We start from the raw sequence: 13,429 nt of genomic DNA on the forward strand, positions 1-13,429 counted from the left end.
GGAGGGGCTGCAGTCAGCACTATCTGATAGACCGAAACCCAGAAGCCCAGGTTGGGGGGCGGAGGGGGAGGATGGGTGGCCCAGACTCTCCCACAGGGTCCTTCAGAGTGCCTGCCTTTCCTAACCAACTGCAAGGAGCCTGGGGGTTTTCTATCAGTGGATCCCAGAATCAGGATGACCAAGAAAATAAACCGAGAAAGAAATTGAGAGGCTCCTTGTGGCGGAGTTTAAAAAAAGGGGGGGAGGGCTATATGTTTAGAACAACAAAACTAAAAGAGTATTTACACAAAAATGTTCCCTCTCATTGATAAAATTACCGGTGGTTTTTGTTTTCTTCTTTTTGTCAGCCTGCATTTTCTAAATTTTCTATAAGAAATGTCTATTGCTTTTGTAATAAGAAAAAGTTATTCTTTTGAAAAAGTATTCAGGTATATTCCAGTAAGAAACAAACCATCAGACCATGCAGCTCTTCGATGGGATGGAGACAGTGGGGAGGGAAAAGAAGAGAGAGCTTCTGAGATCGGGGGAAGGGAGATGCTGCAAGACTTGGTGGCTGGAGTATGCAGAGGGAGAAACTGAGTCAGTGGGGCCTTCAGATTTTCTGTCCTGGGAACCTGGGTGGGTGACAGTGCTGCCAGCAGAAATGGGGCCGCGTGGGAGGGGCAGCTTTGAGAGAACCAAAGAGAAAGTGAGGAGCCCCCAGGCACCAGAAGGAGACTGGTTTTATTGATTTTATCGTTGGTTACTTAGTTTTTATTTGCTTATGCCTTGCCTTCCTGAGGAAGGATTTAAAGGCAGCTTAAAAGGGTCTATAAAATATGAGATAACATGAGTATAAAGTAGGAAGAAGACAAAAAAGAACAAGGAACATTTAAAAAGACCAGGAATGGGGCACCTGGGTGGCTCAGTCGCTAAGCGTCTGCCTTCGGCTCGGGTCATGATCCCGAGGTCCTGGGATCGAGCCCCACATCGGGCTCCCTGCTCGGAGGGAAGCCTGCTTCTCCCCTTCCCACTCCCCCTGCCTGTGTTCCCTCTCTCGCTGTGTCTCTCTCTGTCAAATAAATAAAATCTTTAAAAAAAAAAATAGATAAATAAAAGAAAGGCCAGAAACAAAGCAAAAACGTACAAGTTTTATAGTCTTTGGGCCACACGGTCAGCTCTGCGTGTCCCCGGCTGTAGGTGCATCCTGGCGAGGCCCCAACACTCTAGCTGGGAAGGTCTGGGCTTGGTGGAGAAGGCCGAGGGCCTGGATTTGGGAGTGGGCTGGGTAGGGGGAAACGGAGGGCTGGGAGATTGCTGGGAGAGAGAAACACTCTGAACCCTGCGACAGAGCCTCTGCTTGGAGGGAGAGGACCCAGAGGAGCGGCGGTTGGAGGGGTGGTGGGAGACCCGGAAGAGAGCGGCTCAAAGGTGAGGAGTTTGAAAGCCTGCCAGGGTCCGGAAGGAGCCAGCTGAGGAGAGGAGCCAGGTGGAAACCTGATGAAGGCGGGGGCGGGCGTAGTGAGGAAGGGGACACGAGCCAGCACCCTTTCCACGGGCAGCTGTGGGAGGAAGAGAGGCCTGTGCCAGGTTTTAAGCACGGAGGGGAGAGGTGAATCAAACACTGACGGAGTACAACAGATGACACCGCTGACTCACTAGCTCACTTGGGGTTGTCTTCCTAGCGGATTTTCTCTCAGCCCCTTCCCTTCTCCCAAATGATCCCTTTTGCAACCAGTGTAGGACTTGGGTTAATCAGACTGACCGGGGTTAGTCTGTGGCCCTCCAAGAGGGGTCCATCATAGTCTATGGAAAGTAAAGGACTAGATGACAAGGTCCTTTCTATCTCCCAAACCATGACGTTGGCCTGACTATAGACTCGTGGTCTCTCAGAGCAGAGCTAAGGGAGGCTGTCAGAGTCAAGTTGTTGAGGCCCAGAGAGGGGCAGTGACTGGCCCAAGGTCACACAGCCAGTGGTTGGGGACAGAGCTAAGCCAGTATTCCTAAGCCCCAAACTTTTTGCGCTGACATCACCTCCCGACGACCAGACTCCTGGCTTTGGTTTTTGTCCTTTCTCTGGAAGCGGGACAAAGGAGCCAGGAGCCGGGCCAAGAAGCTGTCAGGGCTAGTCCCAAGCCCCAGGATGCTGGGAACCCAAGGTCCACACCCATGTAAACACGGGCCAACACTGATACCTCTTACTTGGCTCTCAATAGCTTCCTCCAAATCAGCTCCCCACTATTTTTTTTAAAGATTTTATTTATTTATTTGAGAGGGAATGAGAGATAGAGAGCACAAGAGGGAAGAGGGTCAGGGGGAGAAGCAGACTCCCTGCTGAGCAGGGAGCCCGATGTGGGACTCGATCCCGGGACTCCAGGACCATGACCTGAGCCGAAGGCAGTCGCTTAACCAACTGAGCCACCCAGGCGCCCTCAGCTCCCCACTGTTATCTTGCTTATCCTTGCAGGTCCCCTGGGAGCCAGGGAGGAGCAGAAAGTATTAGCCCCACTTCACAACAGAGAGAAACTCAGACAAGGAGGAAGGTAGTAATTTGCCCAAAGTCGCCGGGCAAGTCAGGGATGGGGCTGAAACAGGAGGTCCCATGGGAGATGGGGGTGGTCAGCAGAGCACATGGCCCTTTGGGCAGGGGTGGGGTAGTGCCCCAGGAACCAAGGGTCCCCTGTCTCACCAGGACAGTGATCTCACTGTCCCCTGAGGGAGACCTCTGGGGACAGGCTCCGCTTGTTCCCCAACTGCTACAGGGTACTGGAGAGGGGGAGCAAATGGGCAGAGGCAGCAGAATATGGCCACAGGTCGGAGGGAGGAAGCTATCATGGGTCAGGTGTCCCTGGGTGGGGTTTGTGCTGGCTGATTTTCTGCCAGCTTCAAGGGGCCCCAGGGAACCTCAATGCCCCCACTGAGCCCAAGGACTCTCCTAATGCCCCTCACTGCCAAGGGACCAGGGAGCCATCTGGACACCTGGGGAGAGAGGCAGATTGGTGCAGGTGAGGGTCAAGGAGGCCCTCCTTGCTGATGGCAATGACTGGCTCTGCCTTCCAAAGGAGTTACAAGTAGGGTGACCATAAGGACAGGTGATTAATAGAGCTCCCATTCAATCTCAAAAATATCCCGAACCTGACAATGAATTTCGTGATCATCCGTCCCAGTTATGGGACAAATCCTCTGTTCAGTGAAGAAAGTCTTGAAAATGTTTCACAAGGAGGGCAGGCCTGGTTCGGTGCTGACATCTCTCCCCACATTCCATCTCCAGTCCTGTCTCTCTCTGCCCCGCTCCCCAGCCCAGGACAACCGAATCTGTCCCAGAAACCACCACTCCCAGCTCTGCCCTCTAAGAGAATCATTTCTAGGGCTAGGGGCACAGAAACCTAGAGCCCTAGGTGGCTCACTAGAAAGAGGCCTGGACCCAGGGTCAGGAAACCCAGGTCCAAGGCCCAGCTCGGGTTTCACCTTTGTCGGAAGGGGCTCTGTGCTTCTGTCTTTTCATCTGAAAATTGGAGCTAAGGAGAAGTTCGGTTGCATGAACGGAAGGTGATAATGCAGGAGATAAGGCTGCCTCCGCGTTGCTGCAATCTGGGGCAGAAAGCCGTGATTCCCGGGGACAACCAGCGCTGCCCAGGAAGTCACTCCCTGCTGTTGCCACAGGGTGACTCATGTGGCCCCCCGGCTGGCTGAGTTGTGCTCACCGCGGCGGATCTGGCCCAGGCCCAAGGAGGGCGCTGACGGTGCAGCCCTGCTGGGAGCCCGGTTTCCTGGCAGCCAGGCACAGTGGGCAGGTCTGACCTGTGAGAGCCGCGGTTACTAACCCCCTGGGGCCTGGGCTGGTTGCAAAAGGGGCTGGTGCTCCTGACGCAGTCTGCTTTCGGTCTCACTCACTCTCCCAAGCTGGTTCCCAGGAGAATGGGGGAGCTCGGGGAGGGTGCGTCACCCCCGCCCTGGGCACCACTCTGCTCCCAGGCGGAAAGCAAGAGAGGCACACCCCCTTCGGGCGCGCGCACACTCACACACCAGCCCGGGCCCGGCATGCACGCCCGGTGCAAGGAAGCACACGGAGAGAGGCCCCCTCACAGATCCACACAGAATCGAGCCTCTGCGCGCACAAACACGTAGACACACGGCCCCCAAGAAACTAGGCCCGACCTAGATGTGCACACCCAGATGCACACATAGATTTGTGTATAATATACACTGCTGAGGGCAGACACCATGTGGGTGCACAGACACACACATTCAGAGCTATACGCATCTTGCATAGAGACGCCCACACTGACAGACACACACAGACTTGCACACATATGGAATTATTCAGAGTTTCGCACAAGGACAATACCCACTCTCAATATGCGAAAGCAAAAACAGGGACACAGAGAAATGTACGTGAACACAAATATACGATATACATACACCTTGTCATCATTTAGTATTTATTGAACACCCACAATCTGCTAGTCATGCTCCGCCAGAAAGAGAACCCCCCCCCCGCAACACAAGTCATACATACACAGAAACCCAAGCCCTCTCCAAAGAGCCACTTGGGATTATATGGGGTCCAGTCTCCAAACCAAAGATGAAGAACTGTTTTTCTGTAGATGGTCACCAACCCATGGTGGAAAAACTAACCAAATGCTGATGTAGTTATCATTTATAATAATAATAAAAAAAAGTTAAAGGAAAACAACCTCCATGCTCCAAATTGGGCTCTAGTTGAAGAAATTATGATCAGGGTGAAATAGTAAGCAAATATATACATACGGTTACAGCCTCTGGTCAGAGTTTATAATGACATGAAAAACACTGTTAAATTTTATTTATTGGGGCACCTGGCTGGCTCAGTCAGTGGAGCAGGCAACTCTTGGTCTCGGAGTCATGTGTTCCAGGCCCACATTAGGCATGGAGCCTACTTAAAAAATAGTAATAGAGGTGTCTGGGTGGCTCAGTCGGTTGAGCAACCGACTCTTGATTTCAGCTCAGGTCATGATCTTGGGGTCATGAGATCAAGCCCCGTGTCTGGCTCCAAGATCAGCGTGGAGTCTGCCTGAGATTCTCTCTCCTTCTGCCACTCATGGGCACTCTCTCTCTTTCTCTCTAAATAAATAATATTTTTAAAAATGCTCCTAAAAAAATAAAAAATAAAAAAAATAAAAATACTACTAATAGGGGCACCTGGGTGGCTCAGTCATTAAGCGTCTGCCTTCGGCTCAGGTCATGATCCCAGGGTCCTGGGATCGAGTCCCACATCAGGATCCCTGCTCCGCGGGAGACCTGCTTCTCCCTCCCCCACTCCCCCTGCTTGTGTTCTCTCACTGTCTCTCTCTATCGGATAAATAAATAAAATCTTAAAAAAAAATACTAATAATATTTTTAAAGTATTTTAAATTTATTTATCTATTTTTAAAAAATTTTACCTTTTAAAAAAGATTTGTTTTAGGGGGAGAGAGAGAGAGAGAGAGAGAGCACATGAGCACGGGGAGGGGCAGAAGGAGAAAGACAAGCAAACTCCCCACTGACTGTGGAGGTGGATGAGGGTCTCGATCCCAGGACCCTGGGATCATCACCTGAGCCAGATTAACCGACTGAGCCACCCAGGCGCCCCTTAGAGATTTCTTTTTTTTTTAAAGTGATCACTATACCCTACGTGGTGCTCACAATCCAAAGATCAAGGGTTGCATGCTCTACCAACTGAGCCAGCCAGGCACCCCTGTTAAAATTTTAAATGAAAAAAAAATGTATATATAGCATGATCACAAAAAATTTTTCAAAAATATGCATAGAACAGGCTGGAAGGAAGTACATCAAAATATTACTATTGATTATCTATGGGAGTTAAGACTATTACTAAATTTTTAATCTTCTAGTTCTTCAGATTTTCTAATTTTTCTATGAGTATTTATTATGGGAAAAATAAAACATTTAAAAAATCAGCTAAAGGGGGCACCTGGGTGGCTCAGTCGTTAAGCGTCTGCCTTCGGCTCAGGTCATGATCCCAGGGTCCTGGGATCCAGCCCCGCATCGGGCTCCCTGCTCAGCAGGGAGCCTGCTTCTCCCTCTCCCACTCCCCCTGCTTGTGTTCCCTCTCTCGCTGTGTCTCTGTCAAATAAATAAGTAAAATCTTCCCCCCCCAAAATAAAGAAAGAGAGAGAGAATGGAGAGAGGGGGAGAAGAAGGCAAAGGAAGGAAAGAAATAAAATAGATATTATAAAGAGAAACAAAAGCAGAGCAGGTCAGTGGGTTGGGAACCAGACGTAAATCCCACCTGTCCTGCATAGGCTTGGTCCCTACCTGTCCAAGGGCCGTTCCAGCAAGCCATTGCTCTTAGGCCTATCTCCAGGCTTCCATGGCACATATCTGGAGCTGAGCTTGACCCTCAGGGTCCCCTCCAGGGCTCACTGGTTGGATTTTTATCTTTTTTTTTTTTAGATTATTTATTTATTTATTTGAGAGAGAGAGAGAGAGAGAGAGAGTGAGAGAGAGAGAGCCCAAGAGGGGGTAGGGTTAGAGGAAGAAGCAGACTCCCTGCTGAGCGGGGAGCCCGATGCGGGACTTGATTCCAGGACTCCAGGATCATGACCTGAGCCGGAGGCAGTCGCTTAACCAACTGAGCCACCCAGGCGCCCGGATTTTTATCTTAAGCACTTAAAGGCCAGCTACAAATATTGCCTGAGCCCAGGCCCCTGCAGGAGCACAGGGGCATGAAGAGGACTTTCTACTTCGCTGGGGAGATGCAATCTGAGTAAGTGACCAAATGCAGAGTGCCAAGAGAGCAGTGTGGACGCTAATACAAGTAAGAGACACTTTCTGGAAAAGGGGAGTACTGAAAGATGGTTAGAAGAGAAACGGCATGGGTGGCGGGGGCGGGGGGGTACTTTGCAAACTAGAGGATTTGGCAAAAGCAAAGACTTGGGAGTCAGAAGTCAAAAAATAATCAGGGATCAGGGAGTGGGATCACTGGAACCAGCTGGCCTGGTCCAGTTTGATGTGGGATTTGAGAAGGCCTTGAATGCTAAAATGAGGGCCTGGGAGTTCACCACTGGCCCAGAGAGCTGTTAACAGTCCTGAGTCGGAGAGATGCCAGAGGGGAAGGCAGCAGTCCCAGGGGAAGTGGATGGAGCACAGCAGGGGCAGGGATGGGGAGGGCAAGGCTAAGAGAGGTGCTGACCAGGCTTCGTGACCCAGCAGAAGAGGAGACATAGTGACACGGATGTGCTGGGGCCACCAGAGAATCAGGGAAGAAGCAGGAGGTTGGGAGCCTCAGAGATGACCTTTAGATTTCCGTCCCCTACTCAAAGGACCTCTAAGGCCCCCTGAAGCAGTTTGACAACCTCTAATCCACCATCCTGAGTCTTTTGTTTTGCAAATGAGGAAACTGAGGGACACCAAAGGGAAATAATTTGCCTAAGGTCATGGTTGATGTCAGAGTCTGAACTTGAACCCAGGTCTCTGCTCCCCCGGGGGTGGGGTGGGGTGGGTGGGCCGTGTGTTGGGCTGGGTTGAGGTAAAAGAGGCTACGGAGCTGGGGTGGGAACCGCCCCCCCCCGCCGGGCCCTGGCTGCAATGGTGCAGCTCCAGCCCCTCCACCTCAGGGGCAAGGGAACAAAGGGAGACGAAGTGGCTGGAGCTCTAGGGGACCGGCCCTGGTGGGACAGGAGCTGGACCGTCTTGGCTAAAACTAAATTTGGGGATTATCTCAGGTTTCGCTTGGCTAGGATTTCTGTCCCTCAGCCCTGCTCTTTCTCATACCCAGGCAGCTGTTACTTCCTGGAGAGGCAGCTGGGCTGGGACAGGGTTCACACTCACCTGGCCCGGCAGTTGCCTAGCAGGTGTCCCAGGTGTGCCTTAGAAATACCTCTCCAAAAGAATAACATTTACCCACGTATATACAGAACTCTAGAGTTCACTAAGTGCTCTTACAGCTACTTGGTAGTAATACCTCACTTGAGATATTACCTTTTTTCTCTGGGGCTCACTTTCCTTATGGGTAAAATAAAGTGTGTTTCCCCCCGCCAAGGTGCCCTTTAAAGTTCCTTCCAGTTCCAATTCCAGGGAATGTTCTCTGGATCCCTGTTGCTCTCCAAGTCGTCACCCAACAAACCCTCACTCCACGGGATTTCTGGGACCAAACGTCTATTTAAATTGACAACCGGCACCTTGACCTTCGGTCGGTCCTTATGTGGACTTTGAATGCCAAGACCAAACACGAGGTCCAACCAACTTGACCCAGGAGTTTGGCCAGTGGTTGAGGTTTAGGCTGTACGGGGTCCCTTCATGCTTGGGCTCTGCACCAGCTGCCCCCCCCAACCCCACAAGATCCTGTGGACAGTTGGAAGGATCAGAGCAGGAAGGTTCAGAGGGCCCAGCATCGCCCCAGAGCCCCAGCGCTGAGCAAGGTGCTCTAGAAAGGAGGGGCAGAGGGGCGGGGCAACACCCACCTGGTGAGGTCATGGGAAAGCAGCTCTGGCGCTGACACCTGGGGAAACCCGTTCCTAGGCTGCTTCCCACACTAGCTCTCCTGGGAACCGGCTAAGCCCCAAGCGGGGTGCCCCAGACCTGCCCCCCCCCCGCAAGTCCAGTTCCCAGCACACTGTCTCATCTAGTCCAGCCCCCACCTGTCAGTCTGGCCTCAGTCCTTCCATGCCCAACCTACCTATCCTGGGTGCTGGGCCTTGAAGAGGGCTCTTAGAGGGCAATGGGCAGACAGCTCCAGGAAATGACACAGAGACAGCAGCTTCAGAAACTTAAGGTTTTATTTGTAGATTCTGCACTGCTCTACCTTCTAGGCTGTGGCCTTGGAGAAAAGTGACCCCAGCCCCTTCTTCCTCCAGGCTCTAGGTCACAGCTCCTCCCCCTCCTCCGGGTGGGCCTTGCCTCTCGCTTCCTGCCCTGCTCCTGGCCCAGCCAGTTTGGGCAGTGCCTAGGGAGCCCTGAGCCCCAGTTCTTCCCAGGGACCAGCCCCGCCCTCCCGGGCCCTGGGGGCTGAGGGCAGCCCAGGTGTCAGCCTTGCTCCTCAGCTGCAGCACTTTTCTGCTCTCCTTGCTCTTCCTCCTTCCAAACCTAGCCTTCTGACCTGCCTCCTCACCAGCCTGCCTCCTGTCCCAAGGCTCCAAGGCCTCACTTTCTGCTCCCTCTCAGTCTCTCCTTGACCTCTGTCTTACCCAGTTCATCCCGAACTGCTCTCCAAATCAGGGCTGGACACCCTCCTGCCCCAAAATGCCTGGCTCTTCCTCCCCCGCCCTGTGGCAAGGCGGGGACCACCACAAGGGGTCCTAATTCAGCCAGGCTGACCTGCGGGCTCATGGTAAAAAACCGGGAATTGGATCCCTAACTGCTTGGAGGTGGCTGGCACTGTTAGGACCACCCCACGAAAATCCAAGTGCTGGGATTTCTCTGTGAGCCTTGACCAGAGATCCAAATCAGAGCCCCTCGCATATGAGAGTGGGCAGTTAGAGGCCTGTGTCCTCACAGTGTTCAGATGGGAACTGAGTCCCATGGGGCGGCCTGGCCCTGCCAGTACCCTCCTCAAAGGCTCCAGTTTCCAGAAGTCTGTGGTCTTAGGCCTACTGCTCCCTAGCTGCCATAGCTGTTCAAACAAAGCAAAAGAACTTCTTCCAGCGGCAGCGGGAAAGGGTACGAACACCTTTGGCATTCAGTTTCTTCTCCAGCCGGGCTTTGTGTTCAATGGCACTGAGAATAGCCGAGTCAAACACCTCTTTCAAGTTCTTCTGCGTCAAGGCGGAGCACTCGAGGTAACAGGAGGCTCGGATTTTCTCGGCTAGACCCTGAGCCTGGGGTTGGGGCACGGGGCCCTCCCGGCCCCCCTGGTCCAGCTGAATCAGTACATTGACATCGTCCCTCAGGTCAGCCTGGGTACCCACCAGCAGCACGGGTGCCTGGGGGTTGTGAGTGCGGATCTCTGGCAGCCATTTCTCTGTGATGTTCTGGAAAGAGCTGGGCTGCACCACGCTGAAGCAGGCCAGGAAGACATCGGTATCCGGGTAGCAGAGGGAGCGAAGGCGGTCAAAATCTTCCTAGGATGAGAAGGCCTGATCATTAGTAGGGTTATTCCCTGCCACAAGTAATGGGAATTTGATTGTCACCTGGGGTTGCAGACCTGAGACTCGGAAGGGCCCAAGACCTTCTCCATTCCTTATCCATCTAGGGTCCTCCCAGCCTCCAGCCCACCTTCTCCCAGACCATTAGAGGCCGCCCCCCATTTCTTACCTGTCCCGCTGTGTCCCAGAGCTCAATGCGCACCGGCGCTCCATCCACCAGGACTTGCACTGCAGGGTCAGGGCGTTGGGGGGACAGCGAGTTAGGAAGAGCGTCCAGGGCCCCACCGGACCTCACCAGCGCCACCTCGGGGCCCGCTCCCGCCTCCCTCCCGAGGGGCTCCCTCGCCCTCCCGCACCCGCGCCAGCCCCAGCCGACGGGTGCACCACCCCACCCCCAACCACGCGGTCGCCGGGGCCGTTGAACGTACCGGAGAAGGTGTCCAGCGCTGTGGGCCGGTAGCGCGCGGGGTACCCATTGCAGGTGTAGCTGACGATGAGGCTGCTCTTGCCCACGGCGCCGTCTCCCACCAGCACGCACTTGATGCCCAGCTCCGGGGGCGCGCTGCCCCGCCGCGGCGGAGGGGTCGGGGCCCGGAGCGGGGACGACTCGGCCTCGCTCAGCTCCCGCGGGGGCATGGCCCGCTCCGGGGGCAGCCCGGGACCAGGCTCCGCTGTGCTCCGGAAAGCAGGTTCCGCAGGGTGCCTCTGACTGAGTCCGCAAAGGCCCGGCGCGCGGTTGCGCCGCTAACCCGGGGTATAAGTGGGGGCCACGCCCACCTCATCTGCATGTCCCGAGCGGCCTGGGACCCCGCCCACCCGCTGGGCCTCCGGCCCCGCCTCCCTCCGCAGTGCACCCCATGAGGCCAGGCAATCACAAACGCCGGGAGGCAGAGAGGCCAAAGGAAAACTGGCGCTCAGACAATCTCGCAGGTGCAAGGACAAAGAATCGCCAAAATGAGGCAGATTTAGGTATCTTGGCGGAGAAAGCTATCCAGGATTTATTGTTAGGAGGAAGAAGCAAGTTGCAACACACATAATACAGCCTGTTCAAATTAAACCTTTGTTCAAAATGAAAAACTAGATATATGTTTGCACGAGTATGAGAGTCTGGATAATAATGTTCTTAATTAAAAAATAATTTTTAAAAATATATAGATCATGGGGGCACCTGGCTGCCTCGGTCCCTAGAGCCTTCAACTCTTGATCTCAGGGATGTAAGTTCAAGCCCCATGTTGGGTTACTTAGAGATTACTTTCAAAAAAAAAAATCTAAAAAAAAATATATAGATCATAAAGAGAAGATAAACTCAAGCATGAACACATCAAGCAGGAATTTACTGTACTCCCAGGGAAGAGCTTCCTCTAGATTAGGCCTGGAGGCAGACCTTAAACACCTTCACTATACTCCGCTAAAGGAATTTGGGGTGCTGGAGAGTCTAGCTGGAGAGGATCACCAAGGACAATTCTCCATTTGAGTATTTTCTAAATCCCCAAATATTATCTTCATCATCATCATCAAAAGCACACAGTAATTACCTATTTGCTGATGCTGTTCTGGGCCACCCACTGTCCTTGCCCCAGAAGGAGTTTACAGACTGAGACAAGATATGCAAGGTAGCTCTAGGAAGGTCACCCAAGAGAGCTAATTTCATCTTTTTTTGCAGCCACATCAAGTGACACCAGGCCCAGGATCCTTTCTCTGAATTCCAAGCCAGTCTTTCATCTCAGCCTGTACAAAGATGGTTGAAAACACCTCCTTCTTGAGTTCTTGCAGGGAGAGTGTTGGGAGGGGAGGAGGCAGTGAATATTAAAGAAAAGAGATGATCCATTTCTTAAACAATTGGTAGTATAAAAATCAATAAATCCAAATCTCTAAATCTCTTGGAAAAAGTCTCAGGATCCCTGATTTTTATTTTTCCTTCCTTCTTTCCTTGTCAAAAATTGAGGACAACACCTAGAAAGTTGCTGACTTAACTGTTAAAATCTTGACTGTGGGAAATGGTAGGTCCTCTCCAATATCACTTCTATATCCCAGTGTCTACATCCTACATTCTCTACATCCAAGTATCTGGGGATACTAATAATCCCAGATTATAGCCCCAAAGACTTCTCAGACTTATCCACATAAGTTTATTCATTTAGCAAATGGAAGAGGCCCCAAAATGTTGTCTTTCTGTTGTCTCCCACAGGAGGTGCAAAAGCTGTTCTTTTTGCTCTCCTGGAAAGGGAGGCAAGAATGGGGATTTGAAAAGACCTGTACATCAAGACACCTGTTCTAGTATTCCTAGTTCTTCAGCTCATTAGCTTTGTGACTCCTGGGAAATTACCTGATCCATCTTAGCATGATAGAATGACAGGTGAAGCCCGTTTATTTCTGAAAGCCCTTCTGGTGCTAGCAATCTGTGATTCAGGGACCCAGGTGTCTCGGACAAAATTACTAGACACACACACACATACACACACACACACATAGAGGCTCTTCTTCACAGAACTCTTGTCCTTTTACCCAAGTTTTAATAATAGTTTTACTGTAGCTGTAAATTTGAGGGTAATCTTGTTTAATCCTTTCTGCAGGTATGAAGGGTATATATAAATAATACACAAATGGGGGGAGGTGTCTGCTGGCATGGGGAAAAGCCCTGACTTGGCCTGCGACAGGCCCCATGGGTGGGGACACTTTCCGACCTAGGTCCCTCTGTCTGAGCTGGTTTAGGGACAGTCATGCCAGCAAGAAGGGGAGGGTGGAGACAACTCTGGGAGCTGGTGAGTCACCTGTTTCTCAGCTAAGGACTTGCAATTGTAGCTGCTGCGGCTGGGAAAGTCCCCTCCTAATGGTGGGTTGTCTTACTCCTGCCCACCTGACAGATCATCTCTCCTAACTTCCAGCCAGACACACATTTGCAAAGATTAAAACTTGGCCCTAACATTCTCCTTAGAGAAATGTTTGATTCAAGGACTGGGGCAGGAAATATACAAAATGAGCCTGGAGCATTCTGTGGTACAGAAAGTAAGGAAGTCCTAAACAAAACAAAGGGAAGATGGAGGTACATCAAACGGACACAGAGCCAACCAACTGAAAGAGTTTCCAAAGGCGAAATCTGGAACAAGTTGAGCAACAAAATTAAGAAGTATTGGATTATATCCCAAAGTATAACATAAATATCCACGAGTCTATTTTGATATAAATAAATGATTGAGCACATAAATAAATAGGCAATCATAGGCAAATCTCCTGCGGAAAATTCCAAATAATGTATGTAGAACCTCGAGGAGGAGCATAACCCCCAACTCCTTCAGGGTGGACTGTACATAGTGACTTCCTTCCAAAGAGGACAGTATGAAAAAGGTGGGGGGAGAAAGAGTAACTTCACAGTGGAGAATCCTGAC

The 13,429-nt window shown here is 51.8% G+C and overlaps 1 protein-coding gene across 1 annotated transcript; it reads right to left on the reverse strand.

The window, feature by feature from the left end:
* Positions 1-8,720: 8,720 nt before the first annotated feature.
* RHOV (ras homolog family member V) lies at positions 8,721-12,412 on the reverse strand. The gene is made up of 3 exons (XM_025884146.2): positions 10,472-12,412; positions 10,213-10,271; positions 8,721-10,019 (listed from the first exon to the last, which is right to left on the reverse strand). The coding sequence occupies exons 1-3, from the start codon at positions 10,677-10,679 to the stop codon at positions 9,576-9,578; spliced, it is 711 nt and encodes a 236-aa protein (XP_025739931.1). The 5' UTR covers positions 10,680-12,412; the 3' UTR covers positions 8,721-9,575.
* Positions 12,413-13,429: the final 1,017 nt, after the last annotated feature.

Source organism: Callorhinus ursinus, unplaced genomic scaffold (genome assembly GCF_003265705.2).
Source record: "Callorhinus ursinus isolate GAN/ISIS: 27379988/994484 unplaced genomic scaffold, GSC_fseal_2.0 scaffold25, whole genome shotgun sequence".
NCBI lineage: Eukaryota > Metazoa > Chordata > Mammalia > Carnivora > Otariidae > Callorhinus > Callorhinus ursinus.